Raw genomic sequence first — 27,781 nt, forward strand, 5'->3', positions numbered from 1 at the left:
AAATACTCAGTTTTGGTTTGATTTTAAGGAGAGTTCAGACTTGGTATTGCTGCAAATTAGTTTTGTTTGAGATTCACTTTTTGAGTAACGAGCTTTTGGTCTGATTCTTTTCCTTCTGCAAGCATTAATCTGGAGTTCTTTTGCTTGAAAGTGCCCTCAGTGGGACGAGACAGCAAAAGACATCATTATGTAAAGAATATGTGCAATGTTGAATTGAAGCAAAGTGAAAAATTAAAATTCCTCTAGAATTTTTTTTCTCATTTTGTTTCAAAGCACCTTTATACTGATATTTAGGGGGAAAAGAGAAAATCAATAACTACAGAAAATCAGGCAGTACAACCAACAATATGCTGCAAGTCACTGTTAAATAGTTGGGGTTTTTTTTCAGGCTGGTAACTTTATGACGTACAATAATTTTTATTGACTTACTGTCAAAATGTGCAAGGAGGGAAACTGCCAGTGTGACTTTAAACATCAGAGGATTAGCAAGGAGCAGCTTGTAGTATGGGATATTCTGCTGGCAGCTAGGAATTCATCAGAGCTCAGACAAAAGTTAGCATCGTAAAGCTACCCAAAGCTGCCGGTTTAACAGTTACCATTTTATCACAATTTACAGCTGGTCTGGGCATCAGTTGGCAGTTCCCTAAGCATCCACTGAGTATTTTCTTACATTATTAGAGTTTTCTTAACTTACAGAAGAGAACAAGAGCTGGTTTTACAAAAAGCCTTCATGTAGGCAACTATCACATAATTTAGTTGCAGCGTACACACCTTCTCTGCTGCCAAGAATTTGGCAGATTTTGAGCAAGGTTTTACTGAGCACACTGACTACTGTCTATCCAAGGGGTGCCTCTATAGCAGATGGCATGTCCCACTACCCTGCCTTGTTTTCACCTGTCTGTCCTTACACTTCCAGCTTCTTAGAGAGAATTCTGTGGCAGAAAGGCAAAGCTATCTAATGAAATGACCAAAAGAAGGAAAAAAGTCTTACTTTTTTGTGATGGTGAGCTGCTCTAGTTCAAAGCACTTGTACATTCATGCTACACACACACACAAAAAATTTCTGACAAAAGAATTTCAATGATATACACTGCAAAGAAAATTAATTTCAAGTGCGTTTATTTTGAAATAAACAGGAATATTATATGCATATATTAATATTTATATTAAATAACTTATTATTGAACATGAGAAAAAATAATCTTAAAAACTAATCTGACACTTTCACATTCTATTTTATATTAAGTGACTATAGTTAGGAAATATATAGAAATACGATAAAATTGTCTCAAGCCAGCCATAAAAACAAAGTGCACGATTGGCCTAGGGCTGTGGAGGAGCAAAACGATGCTGCTGCTGCTGCTTCCTCCAAGGGGAGGATCACTGTGAGTGAGCAGTGGTGGATGAAGAGGAAGGACGGGAACCCGCTTCAATAACTCCCTATACTTTCTTCCCATTTTTTGCCCTTCATCACTGAAGTAGCATATTGGGTTTTGCATACACTGACAAGAAGCAGTGAGACATACCATGTACCAAGACGATACATTTAATACAATTAATTCCCTAAATGATCACACAGGGGTTGCAGATTATCCGTGTTCTGTTGTGTCTTTATGACAATTTATTCGATTTTTCCTGTTGTTGGTAGTTTAAGGACGCCAAGGTGGAAATTTGGTAAGTATTTATCATGAAATATTAAATAAAGCCGCATTTTTAAAAAGCTTTCTAAACTGTTTTTTTTCTCAGATAAAAGCCACAGTTAGCACTTTTTTTCCTAAGATTCCCAGTGGAATTTTTTATTTTTTAAAATCTTCCATTTTGTTTTGATTTTTTAGCATAAAGTAAACATTTCTAAACTTAAGCGTACTTACACAGATGCTATGCATCTTTTCTCTTCACATGTGATACAAGATGGTATTTGAGCAACATGTGCACTAAATACAATTTTGAAAAGTTTGCTTATAGGTATTTAGAGTAATAAAATATTTAAAACCATTACTTCGGTTGTATTTTAATTGTTAGACCACCAAATATTTGCCTTTCTGATAAGTTTATTAACACAAGTTAATATATCAAGGCACAGATTGTTCCTAATATTTAATGTCCAGTGAACCTTCTCAAGAAAGATGAAAGAAATACGTGTTTGTTTGGGTTTAATTCACACTGCCTAACAATCGCCTTGAAAGGGAGTAAGGAAAAATGCTGCTGCTGAATTGCAAAAAAAAAAAAAAAGTTGAATATAGAACCCAAATGTAACAGTGTCCTTATTACTGTTTCAGTAACATCTAGAACCTACAGGGTATGAAAGGTCATGGTGGCTACTGATTGCCTGTAGTCTCCTTAACCTTTGTAAGGCCTAATTTATGTCTAATATTTGACGTGTAATATTAAAATAATATTACTTCGTGTGTGTTGCTCTGTACTGCTGCATGCATTCCTGTTTTGTTTTTCATTTTCGACACAAACACAAGTTATCTATTTTTCGGATACTGCATTCCAGCGTAGCAAATGAGACAACTATAATTTCTATTCAGTGCCACATCTTATTTTATATAAAGTGCACTATTCACAAGAAACACATGAAGTTTTACTCTACCATAAATATACCAGTGAAGTTAAACGTATGGCAATAAAATTCATATTAAATATTACAAAGTGCGTGTTACTTAATGTAGATTTGAACATTTTGACTTTTCTTCAACATACTACTTGTAAGACATCTTAAAATCGGCACTAATTTTTAAAGGATAAATTAATAAACATAATAGTAAGACTTGGAAAATCTGAACATTATAGTCCATACAGTACCGTTCCTAAGTAAATACCTATCATTCACATTATAACCATAATAGCTTTACTTTTTTAAAGTAACATCTTTGTGAGCTTCTAAGAGTTTAATTTTTACATTCAACTCATATGTAATTGTTATGCTACTTAATGTATTCTCATTACCAATTTAGCACAAACTTTTAATAGTGCTCTTCTGAGCACAGTCTAAGCTGATGCAGGCAGTTTCTCTTCATTGCCAAAACGTTTTCCTACCAGGTATAAAATTTATTTTTGTTTTAAGTGACAAACATATCTCAAAATAATAAAAAATAATATTCAAAATGTGTTCTTAAAAAAAAGAAACCAACCTTCTGCCAATCAGATGATAGTTTGTTGTTTAAATAAAATAGCAGTTTTAAGAGCTGATGACCACTACATTAAGTGGAAAAGAAGTCCTGTGTTTTCTACTGCAGCTGGAAGATTCACAATTCAGCTGGGTTAGTTTGTTCTTCATTAAGAATTCATAGGAATAAATAGTTCTAACCAGTGCAGGTATTCCTTCTTTCTTCCTTTATCTGAGCATGTCTCGTCTCCGAAATTGCTTCCATAGATCTCTGAGATGTTCACTGGTTACAGTCATCACACAAGAGTAATATTCCTTCCAACCATACTTTGGAGTCTCCTGTGAAAAATGAAAACCATACAATTGGGAAAAGATACTGTTCACTAAATTCCTTAATACTATATTACATTTGACTCAGATTCATACAAACTAGATATATGTTTTAATATTAAAATCATGGAAGATCAAATAATTCTATGGCTCAGAACTACTTCTGTAAAACGAAGGTTATAAATCCATACATAGGTTAAGTATTCAGAATGCATTTTCACCTCACAGCACACAGTTAGCTTTCAACAAATAGCCAATGTATATTAAAAGCTGTAAGAAAGGATTTCCTCTTTATTCATGTACATCCTGCTCTCTGTCTCGGTTTGTTTCTGGCTTCTTCATGTTGACACTGTACTAAAAAAATTCACCTCTAACACCAAATAAAAAGCATAGAAAACTGATGTTCATGAGACTGAGGCATTAGCAAACCCCAAATAAAATAGGCAGATGATACGAAAGCTTCTTTATACTAGATTACCTTAATCCTAAACTGCGCCATAGTTCACTGACATTAATAAGTGCCCACTGAATGGGGAGGAACATTGGCCAAAGGCTGGCCTGGGAGAATCACCAGACTCTGCACTGCCTGTAGTTATCACTATATCTCATTATTTCTTCTGCTATTCCTGAGTCCACAAACCTATGTTGACAGTAAGTACAGAAAGATAGAGAGGGGCTAAATATTACATCACCTGGGGAAAGAGGCTAAGTAAGGAACAGAAATTGTAGATAGAAGCATTTACAAGTAATTTTAAATTGTAATTAATTTCAGAAATTAAGTCCTGTATCTGGAGGTAAATGGTTACAGTGTCAAGATGAGAGACTGTCTGATAGCTTGTTTTGGTTGAACTGAGTGAAGAAATTAAAAAATACTGCGACATTGCAGTATATTAAAACCAACCATTAAAGAGTAAAGCCTACTTTCCATTTATTCTTATTAGTCATCTTGTATAATTAAAAAGCATAGAACATTATGCAGAAGTTGTAAATATTCAGAAAGCAATCTAATCCACAGCAGTATATAATCCAAACTTTAAATATTAGAAACAATACTTACATGAATGCATAATTTAGTTGAGGTTTACAGTCAATCTTATGAAAAAAATGCATTACTTGCAAAATGCATTGCATTAACAGAAGCACATTCAGCTGATTAACCAGTGCTTTAAGATATGCATTTATTTTTTATTTTATGAAACAGGTTCAGAGAAATGTTCATGAAAATCAGTAAAAGAAAAACTGAAGCGCGTTAACTGTTCATCTACTTATTTCTAATGTATGCACTGTTGTTATCTACTCTCAGTGTACCAGATTCATAGAACATTTGGTCCACATACTCTGCAGTGCTTTCACATTTCACTCGCGCATTTCCCTCCCACTGTATCCAGGTGTTTTTAAGGTTCTAGTCAGGTTTAGGATCAAAGTTTGGGTTCTGTAACTTGCAGTTACTTTTGTAAGAGGAGTAAGGAAGGTGTGCCTTTCACACACTTCTGACTTACCTCTTCTTTAAAGCAGATAATAACACACTTCTGACTTTATCTGCTTTAAATAAGAGGTAAGCGACAGTCTCAACTAGTAAGCAACAGCCTCTTTAGTTTTGGGGTTTTTTTGGAAAGCTGTCTCTTACAATAGATGTGTTTGAGTGCTGCGTATTAGGAAAGTATGGGAATTAAAAGTTTTCAAAATACTAACTACATGAAAAACCTTAATCTTACTTAACTGTAAATACTTCATTCAGAAACAGCAACTTATTGTTGAAACTCGTCTGGAAATGAGGTTCTGAATCCATGCTTCAGCCTTTTGTGTCTTTCTCAAAATGAAATCTCCTTCCTCAATCAGGTTGAGGTTTTAGCTGTTAACTATTACTTCCTAAAAAGCTTCAACCAGAAATTTAGAAACCCCATAAAATTCTGAACATCTAGGAAACAGTTCCTTTAATGAAAAATCTTAAGATTTTCAAGAAATTACTGAGACATACAACTTAATTTCGAGATTTACAATTGTGACATATAGTATTTCCTTTCAATACTTTAGAAGTGAAAAAAATGGGAATTACAGCTTAAATATCTATTACAGTTACTGAGCACCAAACGGTTTAGCAAACAGTACCTTCAGATGGACCTGAATCCCTCCTGAAGCTGGCCTCTAGCATCCTTCTTCAGAAATTAACTCTGAAAACGTTTTGTTCGAAATTTCCTAGATCGCCCTTCATAAAGCAGTCAAAGCGGAGCTTTCCTCCTGGCTGTTTGGCAGTTCCCTACTAACATGTTTTTTCTGTTCTCCCTACAGTGTATGCAGAGGTGTACCTGCTGATGCCGTCAGGCTGTGTGCCCTGCAGGGAGAGCAGTGCAGAAAGACAAGCTCTCCAAAACACTGCCAGCTGTTTGGACCACACAGAGGTTGTACAGTTGTTCCCCAAGGAGAGATCTTTATTATTTAAGGGTATAACATTCTTTATGCTGTTAAGTAAATTGCGTTAGTACAATTCAGAGATATGTAATTTACCACACAATGTGCTGTTTATCCCTTTTCAGGGTGCAGATTCAAAGTACGGTGTTATCTATGGTAGGTACGCCAAGTATCTTAATCTCTTTCATCAGAGTTCTACGTTTGCCACAGAAAGTACATGAAAGCACAGAAAATGATCTGTACATTTATATTTGGAACAAAGTAAGATTAAGAGTTATTGTATTGCACCTAACTTTGGGATGTAACTACAGCAGATTTTTGTATTTCACATATATTTATGCGGGGGGTTTTTGTACATCAGGCGGAAATTTAATTACCCACTTGAAATTTCTCGATTTCAAATCTTCAATGATTCCGTCTTTACTATCTTTTCAATTTAGAAACTAAATAGAAAATAATTATTTTTAGAATTATGTAAATTCACTTTCACTCCACACTGTACAGCAAAGACAGAATTAGTTCTGTTCTCCTCCACAGTAACTAACTCCAAATAACTTCATGTGTTTTGGCTAAAGTTTCTATTTCCATTAACTGACATTTGCAACAAACTTTAATAAATATTTACAACAAATCTGAAGAAATAGTGTAAGTTAAGTAACACTTTGCACAAAGGAACTCAGATAACAACTAATTACGTTACTGTAATTCATCATAAGAGACAAGGAGCCATTGCTCAAGTGAAGGACAGTAGCTGACTAATGTGTCTGCAGGAAAGAGATTTTATATATTTTGAGATTTACACTGCATTTCTGAGTGCACAGGGAAAAGATACCCAATACAGATCTCCACAGGCAAGCTTAGGTATCAGAAGCATTCTTGTTATAGCATCCAGGCCCTCCAGGAGGGAAGAAGAACAGGGCAAATAACCAACAACTTCTACACTGTATCAGTGAGGCTGCCTGGGGCCAGGTCAGTGCATTGAGAACTAACCTGGTTTCTCTGTCTGTCTCCCAGCAAGTAGTGTAGACATACTATTATTAAACTTTTTTTTTTTTTCCTTAACAAAATCTCCCTTTAAAAATCTCCGCTGCATATTCTTCTCCCAGTATTCAGATCTCTGTCAAGGTGTTAATGTATGTAAACTCGATTCTTTTGTCACAGTCTCTCTTTTAGTCACCAAGGTAATTTTATTAGGCTTGATGATTAGATATTGGATTCTTTTGTGTCACTGCATTGTTTCACTTGGTCACATACTCTTCACTAAAATTATTAGGAAAGCGTCATGACTATATAGCACTTTGCTGCTTTCCTGTAAGAGCTGTTCCATATCTTGAAAAGTTTACAGTTTAAACAAACTTGATAGGCAACTACAATGTAGTTTGTGGCAGAAATAATGGGGATAAAAAGACAAATGTATTCCTAAAAATGATTTTTAAAAAGACATGGGAAAAAAAAGAAAGCAAGTTTTGAGAGTCAAAAGTTTCAGTGATGAAGTTACATAAAATTAATCTAAAGCCATGAATTTTCTCTCATGTGACCGGTGAGTTGCATTACTAAAATTTGGTTTAACTATTTCATTAGTCATTTACACTTCCCAGTACACATTCCCACTTCGCAGAGATGAGATTTAAACCAGAAGCCCAGAACACTCAGTGGCATACAAGCGCTCAGAGAGGCATATGATAGGAAAGGGGATGATTCAGATGCCAATATGCTAATGTACGGAGGCATTTGAAGATGGTTATTTGACAAGAAATCTCCGTATTGTGCCTCTGAATTAAAAACAGTAGAGGAATGTCAGTCAAACCCTCCTGGCACAGGAGCACTCACACCAGACCACTGGGTACTAGGCCCTGTTTGTCATGGTGTACATCTCTTTGTTCCTCCCCACTGCAAAAATAATACATTCAGGGTCTACATTAGTCATTAACAGTCTTCATAGCAACTACAGCAAAGTCTATAAATATAAACAGGAAAAAAGTGCTGGCATCAAAACCTTAAATTGCAAAGGAGCAAACTCTTGCTTTATGTAAGAAGAGAAATGTCTACTAAAACATTTCTGTTGTGTCCACCATGTGACAAACAGTTTCACAATATGGCTCCAGAATATCCACATCAGTTTTTACACTGAAACCCACAGTACAATCTAATTGTAAGAATGAATATTAATATGGCAGATACACACAAGCAGGCATGGTGGTCATGTGTGGGCACAGTGCTTATTTTTGAAAATTGCTGACATAGCATTAATAGTGCCAAAACCCACATTATTGTTTTCAAAAAGCTTAACTATAAATCAAAGTAGAATCAACTTACTAACAGTCTCTCAGAAAGAAAAATCCGTCTTTACAGTCTTCGTTGGTAAATACTTATTAGCTATAGGTATCTGAAAAATTACTGGAAAGTGGTCACAGGACAGACAGAAAACAGCAACAGAAACTATGAAGGAATACTTTTCCCTGTTCCAAACATAGTACAAAATTGCAGCTGGCTTACAAAACAGCGACAGCGCGAGTCAGTCATTGCCAACTCAAAAATGAAATGTTATTGCTTCAGTTTAAAACACAACGTGACACTTTGAGCTAATACATTGCTTACAGCCAGATAACCTATGCCTGAGTTTTGGAACAGGAAACACAGCAGTGACAGTTTAACATTCAGCCATTCCTGCAAGCACGCCAGCACACTCAGACTGGGCGGCTAAAACATACCGTCATTTATCTGCTATAGAGTTCCTTCCTCACGCAGGATTTGAAAGTAGTATACCTCTGTATAGGTTTGTAGCCCTGTGGAGCAGAAGATGGAGAAGTGCACAAATGCAGACAACATGTGAAGGCAGCCAGAGGTAAGCATAAGACAACGGTATCATGAAAATACAAAAAAATGGCTTTAAGTGACAAATAGTTAGAAGATACAATATAGATTGTGTTAGGTAAAATTTTTATCGTTTAGTCATTAAGTTCCAAATCTTTCCGTTTAAAAATGGAATTTATAAAGGAAAGGGAATCTTCTTATATATTTTTAAATTTAAAAAAGGAAATAACTATTTTAAACCAAACAGCAAGCAAAAATAAAGCTTTTCGTGTCTGCACATTTTAATGAGTTTATGGCAATACTTTGACCGACCACTTGATGGCAGCTTAAGATACTAGTTTGTTTCAAACTACTAAACCCAAGAAAGGTCTCAGATTACAATACTGTATTCCAGAAACAGAGAAATGTCATTTGATAAACTCTTTGAGACGTTTACTTTTCAAAAAACCATATTTAAAATACATGTTAAAATGAGTATTTATGATGTTCCTATAAGGGGTAGTACCCGACCTTCCTCAAGTTTATGGCTAAGCTTTTAAACAGGACAAAGCTGGTAGGTACTAGCTGACCTTTCAGAACTCTAGTTTATTGTACTTGTGTAACTCTCTGATATTAAATGTTTGTTTTAGTCAGACTTTATAACTACAAAATGCCCTTTTCTAAAATACATGGTCCTAGTACTAAGCTCTATGAAACCCTCAAGATTTTTCTGAGCAAACATTTTAGTAAAACAACTTTTGAAAAAGTTGAATTACTAAGTATAAGATGTTAATTGTAAAATCATACTTCAAATCATAGGCTTACTTTAAACTGTTGTTTTGAGATTTTTTTAGAGTGATAATCAGAGACCTCACTAATTCGGGCAGACATTAATTGTAGTATACTTAACATTGAAATCAGGCATTTACACTTTACAAACAGGTTCAAATTTCTCATGGCAAAAATTTCCATGTTGCTACAAAATACTGCATAAGCAGAAGCTATAGTGTTCTTTTATCTGGAACTTACCAAATCTTAGTATCGATTCAAAACACAGTTACTAACAAAGAAAAGGTTAGTTTGGATTTAGCACAAGACAACAATTAAGCCCTTCACTGTAGGAGCAAGAGGGTAAACTTTTACTTGTTCTGGCCACACTACACACTGTGTAGCTTTTAATGTACCAACAACAGAAAGCAATTAATGACACCTTCCACCAATCTGTTCTGGGCAAATTGTTCTTATGTGTTTTCTTCTTCTCGTTCTAAACCAAGATTGGGGTGGGTGGGAGGTGTTTATTAAACTGAAAAGGCACATTTTTGCAGAGTTTTTACTACTGCCCACTCTTGGAAAAAATCAGGTTTGTGTGACACTTAGAAAAATTTACCGGCAATTGTAATTCCTAAGTTTGGTACTGTAATTGTCTTGGAATACTACTGATTAGTGAAGAGTAATCTAACAAGTCTGCATGTAGGCATGTCTGAATATAACTGAATTATAGGACCAACTCATGATCATCTCCTGTGCAGTCCCAGAGGAATCTCTTGTCTAATTAAAATTGTTAGACATTCATGAAAGACAGTGCTATTCTTCTGAACACCTTTGGCTATTATTCCTTATAGTTCTTTTACAGTCCACTGAAGATTTTATAGTGGTCTAGGCAAAAGAAACATACATGTATAACACTGAATAGTGCTGGGTGATACAGATTCTTAAGGATTATATGTGATTTCTGTCATGCATTTTGTGAAATAGAAACATGTAATGCATTTACAAGAATTACTTAGTAAGCAGACTGTTTTCTGGTTAAATTAACATAGACTGCACACTTACAATTAGTAAACAGTAAAAACATGTAACTGAACATCTTGAAACAGTTATGAAACAATCATCATTCCCACACCATAATAAAAGGAATTGAGGACCAACAAGGAAATAAGTTTGTTACAAATGCAGTGGTTGTTATCCACATTTTATGTTCAATCATAATATTACAAAATTAGGTAATGGACTCAACACCACTTCACAGAAAGTTCTAAAATTATATTTAGGAAGCTAACTAAAAATGACTAAAATAACATTACAGAAAAACGTACTGAAGTGTGAATTTAGGACTCATAATACAATTTAAGATTTATGTCTAAGGGATTAGGTTGTCAGTAAGAACACCATTTTACATTTAGTAAAAAAAAAGTTAACACCTGCCATATGAAGAAAAAAAATGTGACTTTTATTGATCATACTGTAAAAAAATTTTCTACTATAAAATTCCTCTTTTACCACACAGAACCCGAAGAGGGCAGCACCTAAAAGGCAAAGCCTGATTTGCAAGCTTGTTCCCTATGAAAATTTTGTAGAAGTAATTAATTTCCTGCCCTCTAGCTTCTTGTAATTTAATATATTAGATACAGGGTTAAATTATCAAAAGTAACTTTGAACTAGAATACAGCATTTTTCAGCACCAGTTCACTAATTCTTTATTTGAAAATGAAAACTATTTTCTGCTGCAACTTTCCAACCGTCATTATCAACACTTGGTATTTTAAATAATGTTTTAGAAGGGCTAGTGGTTGACCTTTAACTAAACTGTCTGAGTCTGAGACAGACAAATGCTCTTTTCCTTGCAAACAACCCAGACATAATTGCTAGCCTTGTTAAAATTCTTAATGCCCATTATCAATCTCACAATACAGAAGAAATGACAGAATACAGAGGATTTCTCATCTCCAGTTTGGTTTGTGTGCTATAAAAGTACATTATGTCCTCTATGTATTGCTTTCTGATAATAAAATCAAGAATTTAAGAAGGAATTAATCTGACAGACTGCTTCAGGATTTCTGTTAAGCAGACGCACTGTTGGTTTGCAACCTACAGGTGCTAAAGTAAGTAGTGGTAAGTAGTAAAGTCAACTAAGATAACAATAAAAATTAGAATCCTTACCCTAAACCCCCGATTAAGTCTGTCTTTCATAATGCCGATAAATTCTTTATAACTCAACTGGTCATCTCTGTCAACATCAAAAATCTTGAACACTGTGTTCACCAAATGTGGTGAAAGCTTCACACCTGTGGCTACATACACAGCACGTTTGAATTCGTCTGCATAAAAAGAACATCATAAGAAAAAAATAAAATACATTAATCCTACTTTGTGGACAACATATTGTAAAATACAAATAAACTTTAAACTGAGTTTTCACATTTAAACACTCAAAAATTAAGAAAATGTGAAAATAAGGATTGAATTTCACAGTTCTAAGCCAGGTAGTTCTCAACTGATAGATACTGCTTAACTGGTATCAATTATTTTACAAAAAAGATACATCTATATACAATACCGTGTGTAATAACACAACTAGGAAATCGCATTATAATTAAACCTATGTTACTTATATACTGATGGCATCTACTTAATTGGCACAAAACAGAACCTAAGAAATAGAGCACAGAGAAAACAGTATACTCCTTTAGTAAGGCCACACAAGGTAGGACTATGCTGGTGTTACTGTGTCAGACCCACAAAGATGCTACTTGAGGAGAGTACACAAGTCTGACCAGTTCCCATATTCTTTACCTTGCACTCCCCAAGCATCTCAACTGTTGTATTAAGGATTTTAGTCAGTACATACCTGCCTAGTTCTTTCAGCACCCATTTACTGATTTGTTCAAAAATCTGTCTAATCTCTCTTTGGCCCTTCAGATACTGTTTCCTTCTACAACCTCATAGAAGACCAGATTCCGGACACACGCTGTGTAAAGAAATGCTTTTGTTTGCTTTAAACTGATCTCTCATTGGTGTCATCAAGTGCCTCTTAACTCCTGTATTTTAGGATTTGGTGACCAGCTATTCTTCATTCAGCTTACCCACCACTTATATGACGCTATAAAGCTTTAGCATATCTCATGATATGACCCAGCTTTCTCCTCTCAAAGCTGGAGTCCTAGCCTTTTACCTGAGACATTAAAACTACAAACCAGGAATTACAGAACATTTCTGTATTTTCATCAACAGTTCTGTATATTTATCAACAGATTTTTATTAAAATATACTTACCTTGACCTATGGAACGACTTGCAAAATTATACATTTGCATTGCAATTGTAAAATCTTCCAGATTGTTCAAGAATTGGAAAAATGACCTGAACTCATCAAATGTGATACCCTAAAAAACAGAACAACAATGTGCACTATAAGACTTATCAGTAGTGATGACAACTGAATAAATAAACCTTGCAGTTACATATGTCCATTTCATTTAAGAATAGATACTAAACCCACTGAAAAAAAATAGAGATTTGTACTGAAAGTCCGTAAAGAACTGGAGTCTCCTGAGAAATGAAAGATGTCTTTCATCTTTGCCACTGCAATGGAAAGCAATTCTCACCAAAAAGCAGTCAAAAATACAGTTCTATTGATTAAGACAATCTTTAAGAATTCCAGGATTATTACAATACAGTAGTTAATAGTGAGAATAAGAGTCTAGATTTATATGACTATTAGAATATGGTTACTGCTGAAAACCTGCAAACCACTGTTCACAGAATCATCTAGGTTGGAAAAGACCTTGAAGATCATCCAGTCCAACCACTAACCTGACACTGACAGTTCCCAACTACACCAGATCCCTCAGCGCTATGTCGACCCGACTCTTAAACACCTCCAGGGATGGGGACTCCACCACCTCCCTGGGCAGCCCATTCCAACCCCTAACAACCCATTCTGTGAAGAAATGCTTCCTAATATCCAGTCTAAACCTTCCCTGGTGCAACTTGAGGCCATTCCCTCTTGTCCTATCACTTATGACTTGGTTAAAGAGGCTCATCCCCAGCTCTCTGCACCCTCCTTTCAGGCAGCTGTAGAGGGGATGAGGTCTCCCCTCAGCCTCCTCTTCTCCAGACTAAACCCCCCCAGTTCCCCCAGCTGCTCCCCGTACGACCTGTGCTCCAGACCCTGCACCAGCTCCGTTGCCCTTCTCTGGACACGCTCGAGTCATTCAATGGCCTTTTTGGGGTGAGGGGCCCAAAACTGAACCCAGGAATCGAGGGGCGGCCTCACCAGTGCCGAGCCCAGGGCTCAGATCCCTTCCCTGTCCCTGCTGGCCACGCCAGTGCTGACACAAGCCAGGATGCCATTGGCCTTCTTGGCCCCCTGGGCACACTGCTGGCTCCTGTTCAGCTGGCTGTCAATCACCCCCCAGGTCCCTCTCTGACTGGCAGCTCTCCAGCCACTCCTCCCCAGGCCTGTAGCGCTGCTGGGGGTTGTTGTGGCCCAAGGGCAGCCCCCGGCATTTGGCCTTGGTGACACTCACACTATTGTATGTATGTGAGCGTGTGTGGTCACATAGACTGAATGAATTAATAAATCCATCTTACTATCTAACTTAAGCTCTGTATTTGAAGGTGAAGTTTTTACATATCCAGTTTTAGACACCTGAGTCTTTTCAGCTGATACTCCAGGTATCAAGTACTGCAGGGTTTGTCCAGCTTTTTAAAAAAATCTTTTGCGTTTTGACCAGACCAGAATATTTTCTCTGAAAGTTTCTCTGAAAGTGCTGTTTTTAAAAGAGATTATTTTCTTTCCTTTCCTTATGATATTTGTTCTGGTTTTCTCTCATCTTAGCTACGAAACCTGATAAACGATCTCTAAATCAATTTTGAGAAAAACAGAGACTTTGAATTATGCCAGGACCATTGCCTATGTCTCATCTTCCATGGTCTGTCAGCCATTCTGGACATGGGATGGCATTCATCGTCAAACCTTGATCTCTGTGGCCTCCTTTAACTATCATTCCTGGCTATTCTTCTGTCTGCTTTTATCCTTTCACCCATTTAACTACTTCTGTCTGAAAGACGATAGAAAGACAAAAGAAAGACCTGTAAGCCCTTCTGTTCAAACTAAAATCTTGACCTATGTCTCTCCTCAAAGATATAAACAGTCATTATGGTATGGTGGAACACAGAAAATATACTGAAGTAGGTTTGTTGCAGAGGAGAAAACGGCAGAGATTGGGTATAAACCCAGTGCTGTGGTAAATCTGGACAGCAACATAGTACTGTTAGACTAAAAGACTTTAGTAGGTCTCCACCCACTTGAGATGTAAACCACTGCTTAAGTGATCCTACCTAAGCCCTAGCTAAGATTTATAAACTGCTTGATTGGAGAGCGTGACCCATCTCTTTCACAAATCGCTTTTCTCAACAAGCGTATTTGTTCTCTGTTTCATCCTCTGCAACTGGGAGGAAACTCTCAGACACAAGCAAAACCACCTCCTTATCCTCCTTTAAATTTTTATCTTAAAAGCTTAATTTACTAATACTAACCAACACTGTCTTCTTGTTTCATTGCATTTCACATCTCATAGTTACATTCAAGTTCTGTTTTTTGTACTCTGTTTAGACTGAAAACTAGAATAGTTTTGTCACATATTTGTGAAATACCTAGATTGGTGAAACTTCAGACCCCAACCAGATAGGACCCTCAGGTACTAGGGCAAAATCGCAGTAACAGAAAATGACCATCCAGTTCTTGAGGTGACATTTTTTGGTTCACGATGATTTTTACAAATCCTTAATCTGCACCAATTTGCCTGTAAAGATTCGGAATGTGCAAGATACCATAAGAGGTCAGGCTACTGCAAAAATCCTGTCTCTTTCCATGTAACTAGAGAGCAGATGATCAGTCTAGATGGAAAGCGGCCCTTGGATAGGTAAGTCTGAGAATCACTGGTCTACAAACAAGTCTTTTTTGCAGCTTCTGTGTTTCCAGTAGTGATGAAAACTGCTGCCGTAAGTTGACAGTGGAGATGAAGCAGGGAGATAAAGAAGCCACACCTACAGTCCACAGCTAAACTGTACACATTCCACGACATTTTAGCTATGAGAAAAATATCTGGCTTCATTTAAGAGTTCTACAATTTCTGCTGAAAACACACGTAATCATACATGCTTACTTTCTCACAAGGAAAACCAGCAACGCACACAAAAGAGGGAAAAGGACAAGCAAAATGACACTCAAAGAGAGTTGGGCATAGAGCATTCTACTGTCTCTCTTAGAACCATATTTTGTTCAACTGGTAACTGTAATAACATTTCATATTTGCCATATGTTTTGCATTCTGACACAGGAAGTTACCTACATGTAGATATCCTAGAAGTTTCCTACTGGAAGCTTACTTTCTGTGTAAAAGGAAACTAATTTTTTTATTTATTTAGATGTATTTTACTACAGCAAAGAAAAGTGTTACATTAATGCACCAATGCTGTTAAAAATGCACACATTTTCTTAAGGAGCTGATATATGCAGTAATTCAAGATGCCAGCTTAAATGAATCACTGCTTGGCATCTAGTCAGTAAAAGGAGGAAAACATCCTGTGACCAGGCAGCTTGCCAGCTTAACATTTGAACATGACTACGGTATGCCAAATGATCACCATGTTCTTTAGAGGCTTCTCCATACAGCGCCATGAAAGATTAACATTGCTAACTGTGAGAGTAGCTGCCTATTACTGTACAGGCTATAGACTATTTTTTCTTCTAAATTGAATTCTCTGGTTTATATTAGTATTACAGCATATCACTGTAATTAAATAGAAGGTACATTTATAATTTTAGAATTACAATGCTATTACAAGTGTGCAATAAGGGGCAAAGTCCCATTCTCAAAAGCCTGTGGCCAGCACAAGAGATGTCACAGGGATTTAACTTTTCCACTGTACTGACAGCACACTTACCAAGACAGTGATATGGAGCTACAGAAAATGGCAACGTCTTGTTTTACTTAATAGAGGTGTAGCATAGAGATACGTGGCACTGGTCAAGTGCCAAGATATTCCCAGAACACAGCATAGACAAACCACTGTATAACTGAGTGACATAGCTCTCAACATGGAAGTTTTCCTTAGTCCCACCAGAGCTCAAGAGGAAAGGCTTGCTATCTGAACAGTGGCACTGGAAGATTTAAAGATGAACTTCAAAGAATACTTCCTTGTGTTTAAAAGAAAGTGTAAAGCTGCACTGACCTTTTAGAGTAGTTAGTACAGAGTGCCTCAGTGGCTAGACCAGGAACTCAGAAAGGGTTGATGAGCAGGAACCCTGAGCCCAATCTTACCACTTCTTCTTAGGCCTAATCTGGTGCTAAAGAGACAGCCCTGCTTTCCCCTTTCACCCCCCAGCTGTATTTATCTCTCAGTGGACCTAACTGCTGTACAACCACAGAAGAATCAGATAATCCCAGATAGCTGAACGGAAAACTTTTGATTTTTTGGGGTGTGTTTCTATCAGGTCAGCTGACTGATCTTACTCTGTAGACTGAAATTACAATGTCATTTCTCAAATAAAAAAAAACACTAAACTGTTCAACTGATTTATTACTTTTCTTCACAAGCTCTGCTGTCAATGCTATTAAGATACACAGCTATTGGAAGAGTTAGATTTCCAGGACAGATTAATCTGATCTCCTTCTGTGAACAGAAGGAGCCTATCCAAAACATCCCTTATTTGAAGGGCTACTTGTAATGTTATCCTATCGATTACCATTGATGCGGAGTTACTACTACATTTCTCTCAGATACACTTCTGACAACACATTCGTTGAACAAATGAAAGGACTATCCACCTTTACTGTTTTTCTTTTCTATCTCTTCAGCCATTAATAAGAACCACATACCCATCAATAATTATACACAAGTAATCCATCATTAAGTCTATAAAACAACTAGACAAAGGGTGTCAATGTTATTTCTGAAGAGGTGCTATTCCAGTGGCAGTGCAAAAGAGAAGAAAAAAAAGTTTAATGCCTTATTGCTAGAAAATTGCTCTTTTTCACATCTTTTGGTTTTTTGCTGTTTAAACTGAATTTTCATGTAATATAAAGCTTTGTTATCTAAGCTTCAAAAATACTAGTAGCTAAGTCCTATGGAACATAATTCTATTCTATTTACTCTTTCTACATTTTATTCAGCAAGTAATTTGAAAAATGTAACACACACATCTTGTGATCAGAATAAAATCCTGGTGCTAATTGATTCAGTGACAGAATCTCATTCAGTCCAACAAGGCTATGTTTTAATCTTGATGACAATGGGACCGGATGCTGTTGCCCACTGCTGTCTTAGCTAACCAATTACCTTTTCTTCAGGAATCCTGCAGCGCATGTTTTCCAGGTAACTTGATGTATTTTCCACATTTGTATACCTCAAAAGAATATGGGCAAAATCTTCCTCACTGATGGTGTTCATCCCATTAGAGTAGGAAAGGAATTCTATCTCTAGAACCTCAGTTTGTAGGTTATCCATAAATCTAAAGCACAAACATAAATATGAAGAAATAGTAACACTTTGTATTTCTATTATTCATGTCCTTAAAAGACACGTAGAATATAAAGCCATATAGCATTACACAGATTACTTTCCTTTTTGTAGCACTGATGGTAAATCCCTTGTCTATGTTGACATATTTTCTAATCAATACAACAATATTAACTCAAAGATTAAGTGCTTTACTAAGGATTAAAATGACTTAATACTTACATTTCTAATTTACTTCTAGCTTGTATTTCCTTAATTTCCTTCTTCAGTGGGTCACTGATCCTTATTTTTACATGCTAGACTGAAAATTCCATCATGCTACTAAATGAATTCCCAAAATTTATTCCCTATGTAGTTACTTACAGATTGCAATTAAAGCTTACATTTTTAACGAAGTATGATGAGCTCTTGCAGCATTTTAATATATTTTTTTAAAAATACTTCACTATTTGTATTATATTTCTATAAACTCTCCTCAACAACATATTTACTATATTCTGGACACCAAAATTCGATATAGTATAAAACCAACTACATATAAAAAGGAAATATAACTTCCCTGATTCTGCTTGATGTTCTAGTTATACAACCGAGGATGAAATTAGCTCTCTGGTCACAGTACTACACTGGGAGCTTATGTTCATCTGATTGTCAAACACAACCTGTAACACCTCCCTGTTACAGGTTCTGTAGACACTGTCTACAACACTCCTTCCTAATATATAACTTGACTTCTAAGAACTATGAGAGCTCAAATCAAAAGGATGTCTAGGCAAAAGTGTAAGTGCAAAGTAAACATACAATAGTATTTCCCTCACCAGTCCAGAGTTCAATGATTTTTTGAGCCGGTAAAGTAGTTTTGACTAAAACTTGATGGGTCCTTCTTTCATGAATATGTCTACTAGGTTTTGACCTCTTTAGAATTCACAGCAATACATGGACAGCAATAGATGGACATTTTAACTAGGTATCTTTTGAAAAAGTACATTCCTTTCTGGTTCTTGAACTCACATCATGATTTCACTTGATGACACTGTTTTTATATTATGTGAAATACTAAATACTTTTCATGATGAACATACTTTTAAGACAAAATATTTTGCAAACATCTGATTGATTAGAACACATAAGTGATCATAAACTACAAAGACAACAGGTGTAGTGAGTTTTTGTTGAGGAAACTATAACCAAACATTGGATCTCTTTCAACCACACAGAACATACAGTTTTATGGCTCTGTTTTTATGGTACTCTCCCTATATTTTTAAATTATATTTTAATTGGCATAATAATTAACCCAATACCTTCCACTGTGTTTTCACTTTTTCCCAAAGAAGCTTGTTCTAAGTGTCTAAAAATATTTACATTTAAATATGTCCCTAAGAGCAGAGATACAAAGTTTTTTTTTAAAGCACTGACAAACAGGGGAAAAAAATAAAAATCATTCAAAACTGAGAAAAAAGTTCCCACATACCAATAAGGACAGGGTTGGGGTATAACCCATCCCTCACAAAGCAACTATGCACACAAGTGCTAACAAAATTTGCAAATGCAGCAGCATTAGTACAGAACCTTTTTATTGTTGGTCCACTTATTGTATTGTGTTTTCCTCTTTGTATATGTATCACACAAAGGGAACATAAACTTTCTATACATGTCTGCATAAACTATGTGTACAGTAATATAATACACGTTAATTAGAAGAAGTATGCAAGTATTTTTTTAGAAAGAATTAATAAAGTTGAGACTCACCTATAAAAATCCTCAAAGTTCAGTTCAGCTTTTCCTTTCTTGCCAAAAAAGTGCACAAGCAGTGTAGTATCTGACAGTGAACTTGAAATATCATCAGCACGCTTAAATATTAAAATAAGAAAAAAAAAAAAAGGCTGTGACTAGAGTATAATCTGAGAATACCTATCATCACAATAGACGTTTTAATTAAAAGAGTTTATGTTTTATGTTCAGTCTTAAAGAAGATTTTAATATTAAAATCCATTAAATTAATTTAGCCATGCAATTTTCACACAAAATAGCATTAGGATGTTAATTGCATTTAGAAGAAAACACTTAAAGCAACAATATAATGGAAGCTGCAGTGAAGGGAAAAGAAGCATGAAAAAAAACCCCAGAAACTCCTGAGTGGGAGCCAGTAGTCTCTGCTCTCCCTAGGTAAGCTACCACCTATTATTAACATTTTATTTTTGTGGAAGTGTGCCTGCCGACTCTACTGCCAAAAGTACTCCCCTGGTTTGGGCTGGGATAGAGAGAATGTATTCTTCTTAGCAGCTAGAATAGTGCTGTGCTTTGGATTCCGTATGGGATTTGATATGAGAAAAATGTTGATAATACACTGATGTTTTTAGTTGTTAAGAAATTAAGGACTTTTCAACTTCCCATGTCCTGCTAGTGCACAGGTACACACGAAGCTAGGAGGAAGCATAGCCAGAGCAAGACCCAAACTGGCCAGTGGAATATTCCATATCATACAACATCACACTCAGTGTGTAGGTCAAAGTGGGCTGTACCACAAGTACAAACCAGAATACACAGTACACAAACCTAGTAAGTATTTGAGAGATGCAACAGTACTAATTTATCACCATAATGACAGATTAGAAATCTGTGGGATTTACTAGCAGTATAGAAAACTGTTCATACAGATCTATAAAGATCTGTATATACAAACCTGTAAGGTGCACAGAGTCCTTTAAGTATGACTGTATTTAATAACTGAAGAGGCTATAAATTTATAACTGACGGAGAAACTGTGAATGAAGCAACTAGGAAGACATTTTGAACAGTATGCAGTAGTTCAACATCATGTACCATGAAAAACTATTTTATATCTACTTTCTCTGAAATATACTATATTAATTTCAAATTTACATACCGATTTGTAGAAAATGTAAAATGCATTATCCATTAAGAGTATTTATGTATCAACAAGGAAAAACATGAGGCAGTAACAACATAAATCCTTTCCCTTCAACATCCAAGAACTAAAGACATGAGAGAGACTTCTCTGTACTTCAGTATAATCAGTTTAGGATTCTCAAGATTGTATTTCATGTACTCTAGCTTCCTCTTTATTCTCATACTCTTCTCCAGGGAGAAATAAGATGACATAGTGTATATATAGGTAGAGAGATATTTCATGTCCTTCAATTAAGACAGCTCTGCTCTTCAAGTGAGCAAACTAATTCAGAAAAGTAATCACTATTTGTCTTTTAATATTGTTAGTCTCCACTACAAGACACAATATACTGAAATGCAGATACCCTGATTTCTTTTAAGCAATTAAATCCCCAAGCACATTCAAACAATTTCCCTCAAGTACACTGAAAAGATATCAAATGTTAAATTACAGCCTTTCATCTTGCAAAAACATTTCAAAACCTTAGACTTAGGTTGCATTCACCCATATCTAAAGAACCATTTAAAAAAAATACAATCGGTAAGTCTTTTCACAATTCCCATTTGGTCAGCCTCAGTAAATGAGAAAACCCCAAACAAAAACCTCAACGCAGAAACTCAACCCAGTATGCTTCTCTGCAGAATTGCAGACAACTGAAAACTATTCCTGTGCTCCTTCTGCAATGGTAACATTAAATAAATTCTCTCTCTTAAGGGGTAAGGATAAAAGGAATAGCAGAAACTGTACTGTAAACTGTCCTAGAAAGAAACTGGATGTGACGAATAACTTACTTTCCCTCTACAGAGACCTTGTAAGTTGATTCCCACAACAATGAACCTTATTTACTCTTCCTTTCAACTTACACAAGGCCTTCTCAAAAGGCTATGAAACAACACTGACTCCAGTGTCACCTAGCTTTATACCACTTTCTTAGTAGAGATGGCTATAATATTCAGATGTGAGAGTACCTGGGAGAGATAAGAATATGGATGAAAGCCAGATGGCTCAAACTCAACCCAAGCAAGATAAAAATGGTTATGGTGAGAAGTAGGAAATTGTCAGTGGACCAAATGCAGGACATGATTTTTCTTCATAAAATGATTTACAAGTGAGCAGAGAGACTTTTTATACATTATAAAGACAATTTAAATCAATGTTTAGTATAACTGCTGTTAAGCTTCAATTACATTGTAGTTACAGATAATAGTCTGATGCATCAGATAGAAAAAAACCTATCTCTCTTCAAATTAAAGGTGTGTAGAGATTGCCAAATTTAAGTCCATCTATACTTGGGACTGAATTCATGCCTAACTGCAGATTAAGATGACAGTTAATTCAGAAAAAATCAGTGCCTCAAGCTCCTTAAATGGTCAATGAAAAGAGCAGCCCTCTCTCCCCTCTATGTCTCTTAGCTGACTAGACAAGAACACTGATATTCTGGGTTTTAAAATCTGGTGGAATAAATAAGGACTAATAACTGGACTAATAGTTTAGGAGCTCATCAATTTAAAACCAAGGAAAGAAAGGTTGGGTATACTGCTTTATTGCAAGATTAGTATGAATGTATTATTACATTATTATGAATATTGTTATGAATATCGGTATAAAACTAAATTCTGTAACACTACACTTGCCTGTGAACAAAACAAAATGAACTCAAGCTGAGAGAGGTACAGAGAAGGCCTATCTGATACCTGGGAAACGTAGGTTCTACCTTAAAAGAAAAATCAAAGACCTTGTTATGTTTAGTCTATGATAATTAAAACTGAGGGCTATGACTGCATTTATAAACACAACCATGAGTAAGAAGATTACCACGAAAGAAGAAAAAGCCCTATGAAAATGAAGAGACAACAGACTGGTATAAAGGGACTATGAGTAAATTTAGCCTGGACATTAGAAAAAGTCCATCCAAGTTCTCAGGTTATTCAATAGCTTCTGCAAAGGAACAGCAGGGACCAAACACTAATTACTTTTAATAAGAAGCGCACATTGCTTATGAAGCAACAAAAAAGATTATTTTACCCTGGAGGTGCGTTTCAGTTCTTTTCTCATTATCATCCTGCTTATGAAGCATGGGACTTGAGAGCAGGGTCAGTGGGGAGTTGCTGTATGTCCTTTAATGCCACAACCAGCAGAGCAATCACCCTCACTGTATGGGGCACAGAAAAGCCTCAATGGCCTAGTTTTCTCATCCTCTTCAATGATCAATACAAACAAATGTCTTAATTATCTGAAAGCCGATCGTTAAACAAGAATCTTATTAGAATTTAAAGCACGCTGGAAATTAATTCGACAGCTCTGCGATATTGCTAGTCCTCCATAATGATCATGTAATATTAAAAAAGATTGACTGATGTTTTGGTTACCTTAAAACATTCCTGGTTTGATCCAACAATTAAAACGATCTTTGTAAGACACTTTTTGTGAAGATAAACTCTGATAACATACATAAAAAGCACAATAAAGGACATTAAGATTAAAAGCTTAAAGGACTGCAACTCTCATTAAAGTTGTCACATGACTGGACCAAGCCTGAACAACAAAGGTTTCCTGAATTACTTTTCTAAATGTGAAATACTGTCACTATTAGTGTTAGAAAATGCTTCTTATAGTAAGGACTGAAGTGGACTTATCTTCCCACTCTTTCAAAGTGAAGTAACTTTGCTTTTACTTAGAAATGACAACTTTCAATTATCAAACTTCACAGAACCAAACCCATTTCATCTGAGAACTTTCAGGTTTTAAAAATAGTAATTAGAAGAGAAGAAACAAAGTGCATAAAATAGGAAAATAATCAGAACAGAAATAAATAAAATAGCAGTCTGTTTATGGACCAGAGACAGAGGTTGTCCTATACCTCCGCAAGGTCCGAAAAGAGTGCTTGGCTTGTGCTACGTCTCAAAGTATCCCAATAGCTTCTGGGAACAAGGTCCTCTCCTTCTGTTTTAAGAACCTGCAGAAGTTTCAAGAAGCACAATTGTTTGAAAACCAAAGAACAATAAAACAACCACTTAGAGACTTTAAAATCTTTTCTGACTGATCTTCAAAAGCATGGCTTGATTCTTTTGCTTCTACACACAGTTCTACCTAGTTATATGACAGTAAATGAAAGGAACACTGGTTTATTACAGCTCTTTGCTTATTACTCATAACTTGGCTGTGACAAAAATATCACCAGACTCCACTTTCCCAAACAAAATAGAGAAAGTGTAAAGTGAAAATATTTATTAAAAGTATGTGTGAAAATGTCCATCTAAACTCAGTATTTTGCTGTTTTTTCTAACAATTCTGTTTTGCTGAAAAAAATATTTATATACTTAGGATTTTTTTTCTCATTGGTCAAAATATAGGTATCACCATACTACTAGTTATATAAAATTAATTTTATCCAGTAATCAGAATTATATCCTTGTACCGATAAAGAAATGCAAAAACCAAGCCTAATAAGTCCAGTTTCAACTGTAACATACTTATCAAGAAAACACTATGCACATCTGATGACCAAACTTACCTTGTTTAAAGAGAAAACAAACATTTAATCTCTCCAAGAAAAATACGCCTACTTTTTTTGCTCTGAAATGTTTCAATTTTGGAAGCCTAAAAAAAAATCCTTCTTCATTAAAACAGGCCTGCCTTTATCTTGCAATCAGTCTTGGAAGATCTATGTAATACATTTTAGGTGGGTTTTGTGCCCAAAGAATCTAGGGGAGGTGATCCTAAAGATAACTGAAGGCTATTTGAACTTGGCTAGGGTTATTGCAACTGAATGAATCTTCCCCTTTCTCTCTACAACTTAATCTAAACTACGTCTCCTATTTTCACTGCTCCCCACTCACATCCATCTTGGCAGGCAAGAGAAAGACAGAATGAGTTTAATCTTCTAACACCAAATGAAAACCATTCCTTTTACTCAGTGCATACTGTTCTCTTAGATTTATGCTGCTGTGCAATGTTCAAAACCATGCTATTATAAAGAATACAGTAAAGAGTTGAAGGTTTATTATCTCTATGTATCCTGCATTACGTCAACGCATTATCCGTACTGCTTCTACACGCTCTATTATGTACTTCCTCCACTAACAAATTCAACCCAGCTCTTTCTGTAAATTGTCATCAAAGAAACATGACAAACTATTAGGAATTATACCCATGCTTAATGTATATTATACTTATGTTTCCTTTTTGAAAAATTCTGGTTTTATCTTTCTCTTTACGGAGTAACAGTTCCTTTGTCGTGGCCACAGTATTCTCATATATAACTCTATTCAGTCCTAAACTGCTCTTCTCAGATAAATTTGTTTACTTCAGTGTGCACAGTGTGCACGTTCCTCTCTTAGATTTACTTCTCCCTTTGACGTTTACTGGGTCATGTGAATGAACAACACCTCATTCCTTTATGCATACGATTCTGTAATTATCTATTTTAAGTCTTCACTGAATTTGTTCTCTTTCTGGAGATTTACTTTAGCCAATGGAATTAGAACTTCCGGGCACGCACATCTTATTTTCCTTACATGCATCTCATCATAGTTATCATGTTCCAGTTGGCATTTGGCTAGTGAAAGCACTCATGCAACACATGCTGAAGTAGCCTTAACACACAACGCAGCATGCACCAGAATATGACTCGAAAGAATTAACCCATACAAATGAAAATACGAAAATATTTATGCCATTTAAAACATCACTGTATGCACTCTGTGGCTTACTTCTCAAAAAATTAGAGCTGTTTTGAAGGATGAAGTGCGGAGAAGTGCCCAACACAGCGCTTTGGACTATCCTAGACATTTTAGGGCTGCATCTCCTTCGTTTTGAGTATCTTCAGCTCCCCGGGACATCAAGGGAAACTGAAAAGGCTGCTAACACTTCTTGTTTCAGTAGGAGAAATAGTAATCTGAAATACCAGTTTTCTGGGGTGAGGGATTTGTCAGATACTGTGAATTCCTATACATCTGAGTCTGCTTTGCATGGAGATCTCCATTCAGGTAGTAGGAGGGCACAAAAGGATGGTGCACACCTGGGCGTCATCTTGATAAAGAGTTTGGATGTGGCTGGAGTCCAGAAGGAGATTTTTTTACTAAAGGTGGAAATTATTATATAAGTGGGAAAGTCTAACTAATTTGATTTAAAATAGGAGGCAGCATAGGAGTATGACAACCATTGTACGGCATCTTTCACTGCAGTAAAGCCTGATCTAAAATCCATTGAATCTTAAGGCCTCACATTTCCTACTATATTATCTTCACAACATTGTGGCATCTACATCATGTCACCGCACCCTTTCATCCAACAGACTCCCTTCCTGCAGATTGCCCAAACTGTATGTGCTAACTTCACAGGAAATAAATCTGTGCATTCCTGAGAACAATTCTATGAAGAAACAGATTTTAAACTGGAATTTCATTAGTATCTAATCTCATAGGTTCCCTCTTCTCACTCTGAATATCACAATAATCATATGAAAACAAGTTTAATTCTTCTATTTTAACAAACCAATCTTTTTTTACAAAAGTTTTACTTCTGTTGTGATCCAAAAATTAATCAGGCCATGACGAAGCCATTAAAAAAACCCGGATCTCTCTCTTGCTGCTTCTCTCTTTCTCAAAAATGATTGAAAATAAGTTTACTGTCACCTACATAACACAGGGATTATTTCCCTAAAACCCTATTCTAGTTCAGCACTGCAGGGTCTTATTTTTGCAGGGGTGGGGGGCTGGTGTAAAGTGGGGAAGAAAGAGGTGGAGGATTCATTTGACTAATTATTACTTCACATTATACACAGTGACAAGACAGACCTGAATCAAATGACTCATGCAGGATGATTTAATTTACACACATAAAAACCAAGTCTATAATTTCTTAAGATATATTTTGTCCTTTCCCTTAAAAATATTATTTCCTTCATTTTATGTAAATAGAGAAAGCAACCTTTCCTCCTGGTAGGCTTGCCAGAATGCATGCAACAACCGTGCACAATCTTTTATGCAAGTAAGATCCATCACATTTTTACTGATTAGCAGAAGTAATGTACTTGATGAAAAAGATAAATATAGTAAATTTTCCTCTAGCATACTATTTCTTCTGGTGAAGACTGCATAAATTGAAAATAATTAAGAGTACATACACTGTTAGTAGGAGTATGATATCCATAAAGTTGAAGACGCTGACATACAGCAAAAACAGGCCAAGCCAAGTATCACATGTCAGAATGAAGCCAAAAGGAGGAAAAAAAAATACAATAGAATAGGTTAAGACAAGCAAATCTTTATTTTATATATTAGATCTTTTTGTCTTTTTTTTTTTTTTTAAATGACAGAAGAAAAAATGGTTTGTCTTCAATCTCATTCTTCAAATTTTCAAAAGTACAGAATTGCAGAGATTACTCTCAGAGAAAAGTTCCATTTTGCAAACTTTACTTTTTCCAAAAGCTCTTTCTTTGGGTGTAAGTTTCCTTTGTTCAGAATAAACAGTGTGTGAGAGATACAACAATTGACCTACAGTTTTGAAAAGTTGAGAAGAAGAGGTGTCTCTGGGTGGAAAGAAAAGATAACTTCTTATGCTCAGGGAAGGTTTAAAAAGTATTACTTCTTGAAATTCATACTTCCTATAGTTTCAGGTACAAAGATCAAGCATCTATGGTCCCCAAAGTATAATGGGCACAATGAAAAGCTTTGCATATACGTCAAAACATTTTTTATAACAAGGAATTTTTGCAATATGCAAATGAACACGCTTTTTCCACTGTGGGCTTGACTGAAACTCATCCCTGATTTTTACTTGTCCAACAGTATAATAAGTTCCTGCTACTGCTGCCATCCTCCAGACAAACCATCACAGACTTGTCTGACTTATCTTTCTTACGCACATAAGAAATGCAAATTTGACATTATATAAGAATGAGTATTCAATATTAAG

General features: G+C 35.7%; 1 protein-coding gene across 4 annotated transcripts in view; it reads right to left on the reverse strand.

Moving 5' to 3' along the window:
• Positions 1–1,085: 1,085 nt before the first annotated feature.
• The window catches only part of MICU3 (mitochondrial calcium uptake family member 3), a 56,588-nt gene continuing 29,892 nt past the window's right edge, over positions 1,086–27,781 (reverse strand). Inside the window, exons 8-15 of one of the 4 annotated variants that reach the window (XM_074905900.1) lie at positions 26,991–27,029; positions 23,724–23,819; positions 19,702–19,802; positions 17,770–17,941; positions 12,698–12,806; positions 11,585–11,742; positions 8,563–8,637; positions 1,086–3,451 (exon numbers count right to left, since the gene is read on the reverse strand). In XM_074905900.1, coding sequence (XP_074762001.1) covers positions 8,569–8,637; positions 11,585–11,742; positions 12,698–12,806; positions 17,770–17,941; positions 19,702–19,802; positions 23,724–23,819; positions 26,991–27,029 — 744 coding nt within the window. In that variant the 3' untranslated portion in view covers positions 1,086–3,451; positions 8,563–8,568. The remainder of the gene's footprint in view (positions 3,452–8,562; positions 8,638–11,584; positions 11,743–12,697; positions 12,807–17,769; positions 17,942–19,701; positions 19,803–23,723; positions 23,820–26,990; positions 27,030–27,781) is intronic. The other 3 variants (XM_074905901.1, XM_074905902.1, XM_074905903.1) reach the window with 3 other exon arrangements.

Source organism: Athene noctua, chromosome 4 (assembly GCF_965140245.1).
Source record: "Athene noctua chromosome 4, bAthNoc1.hap1.1, whole genome shotgun sequence".
Classification (NCBI taxonomy): Eukaryota; Metazoa; Chordata; class Aves; order Strigiformes; family Strigidae; genus Athene; species Athene noctua.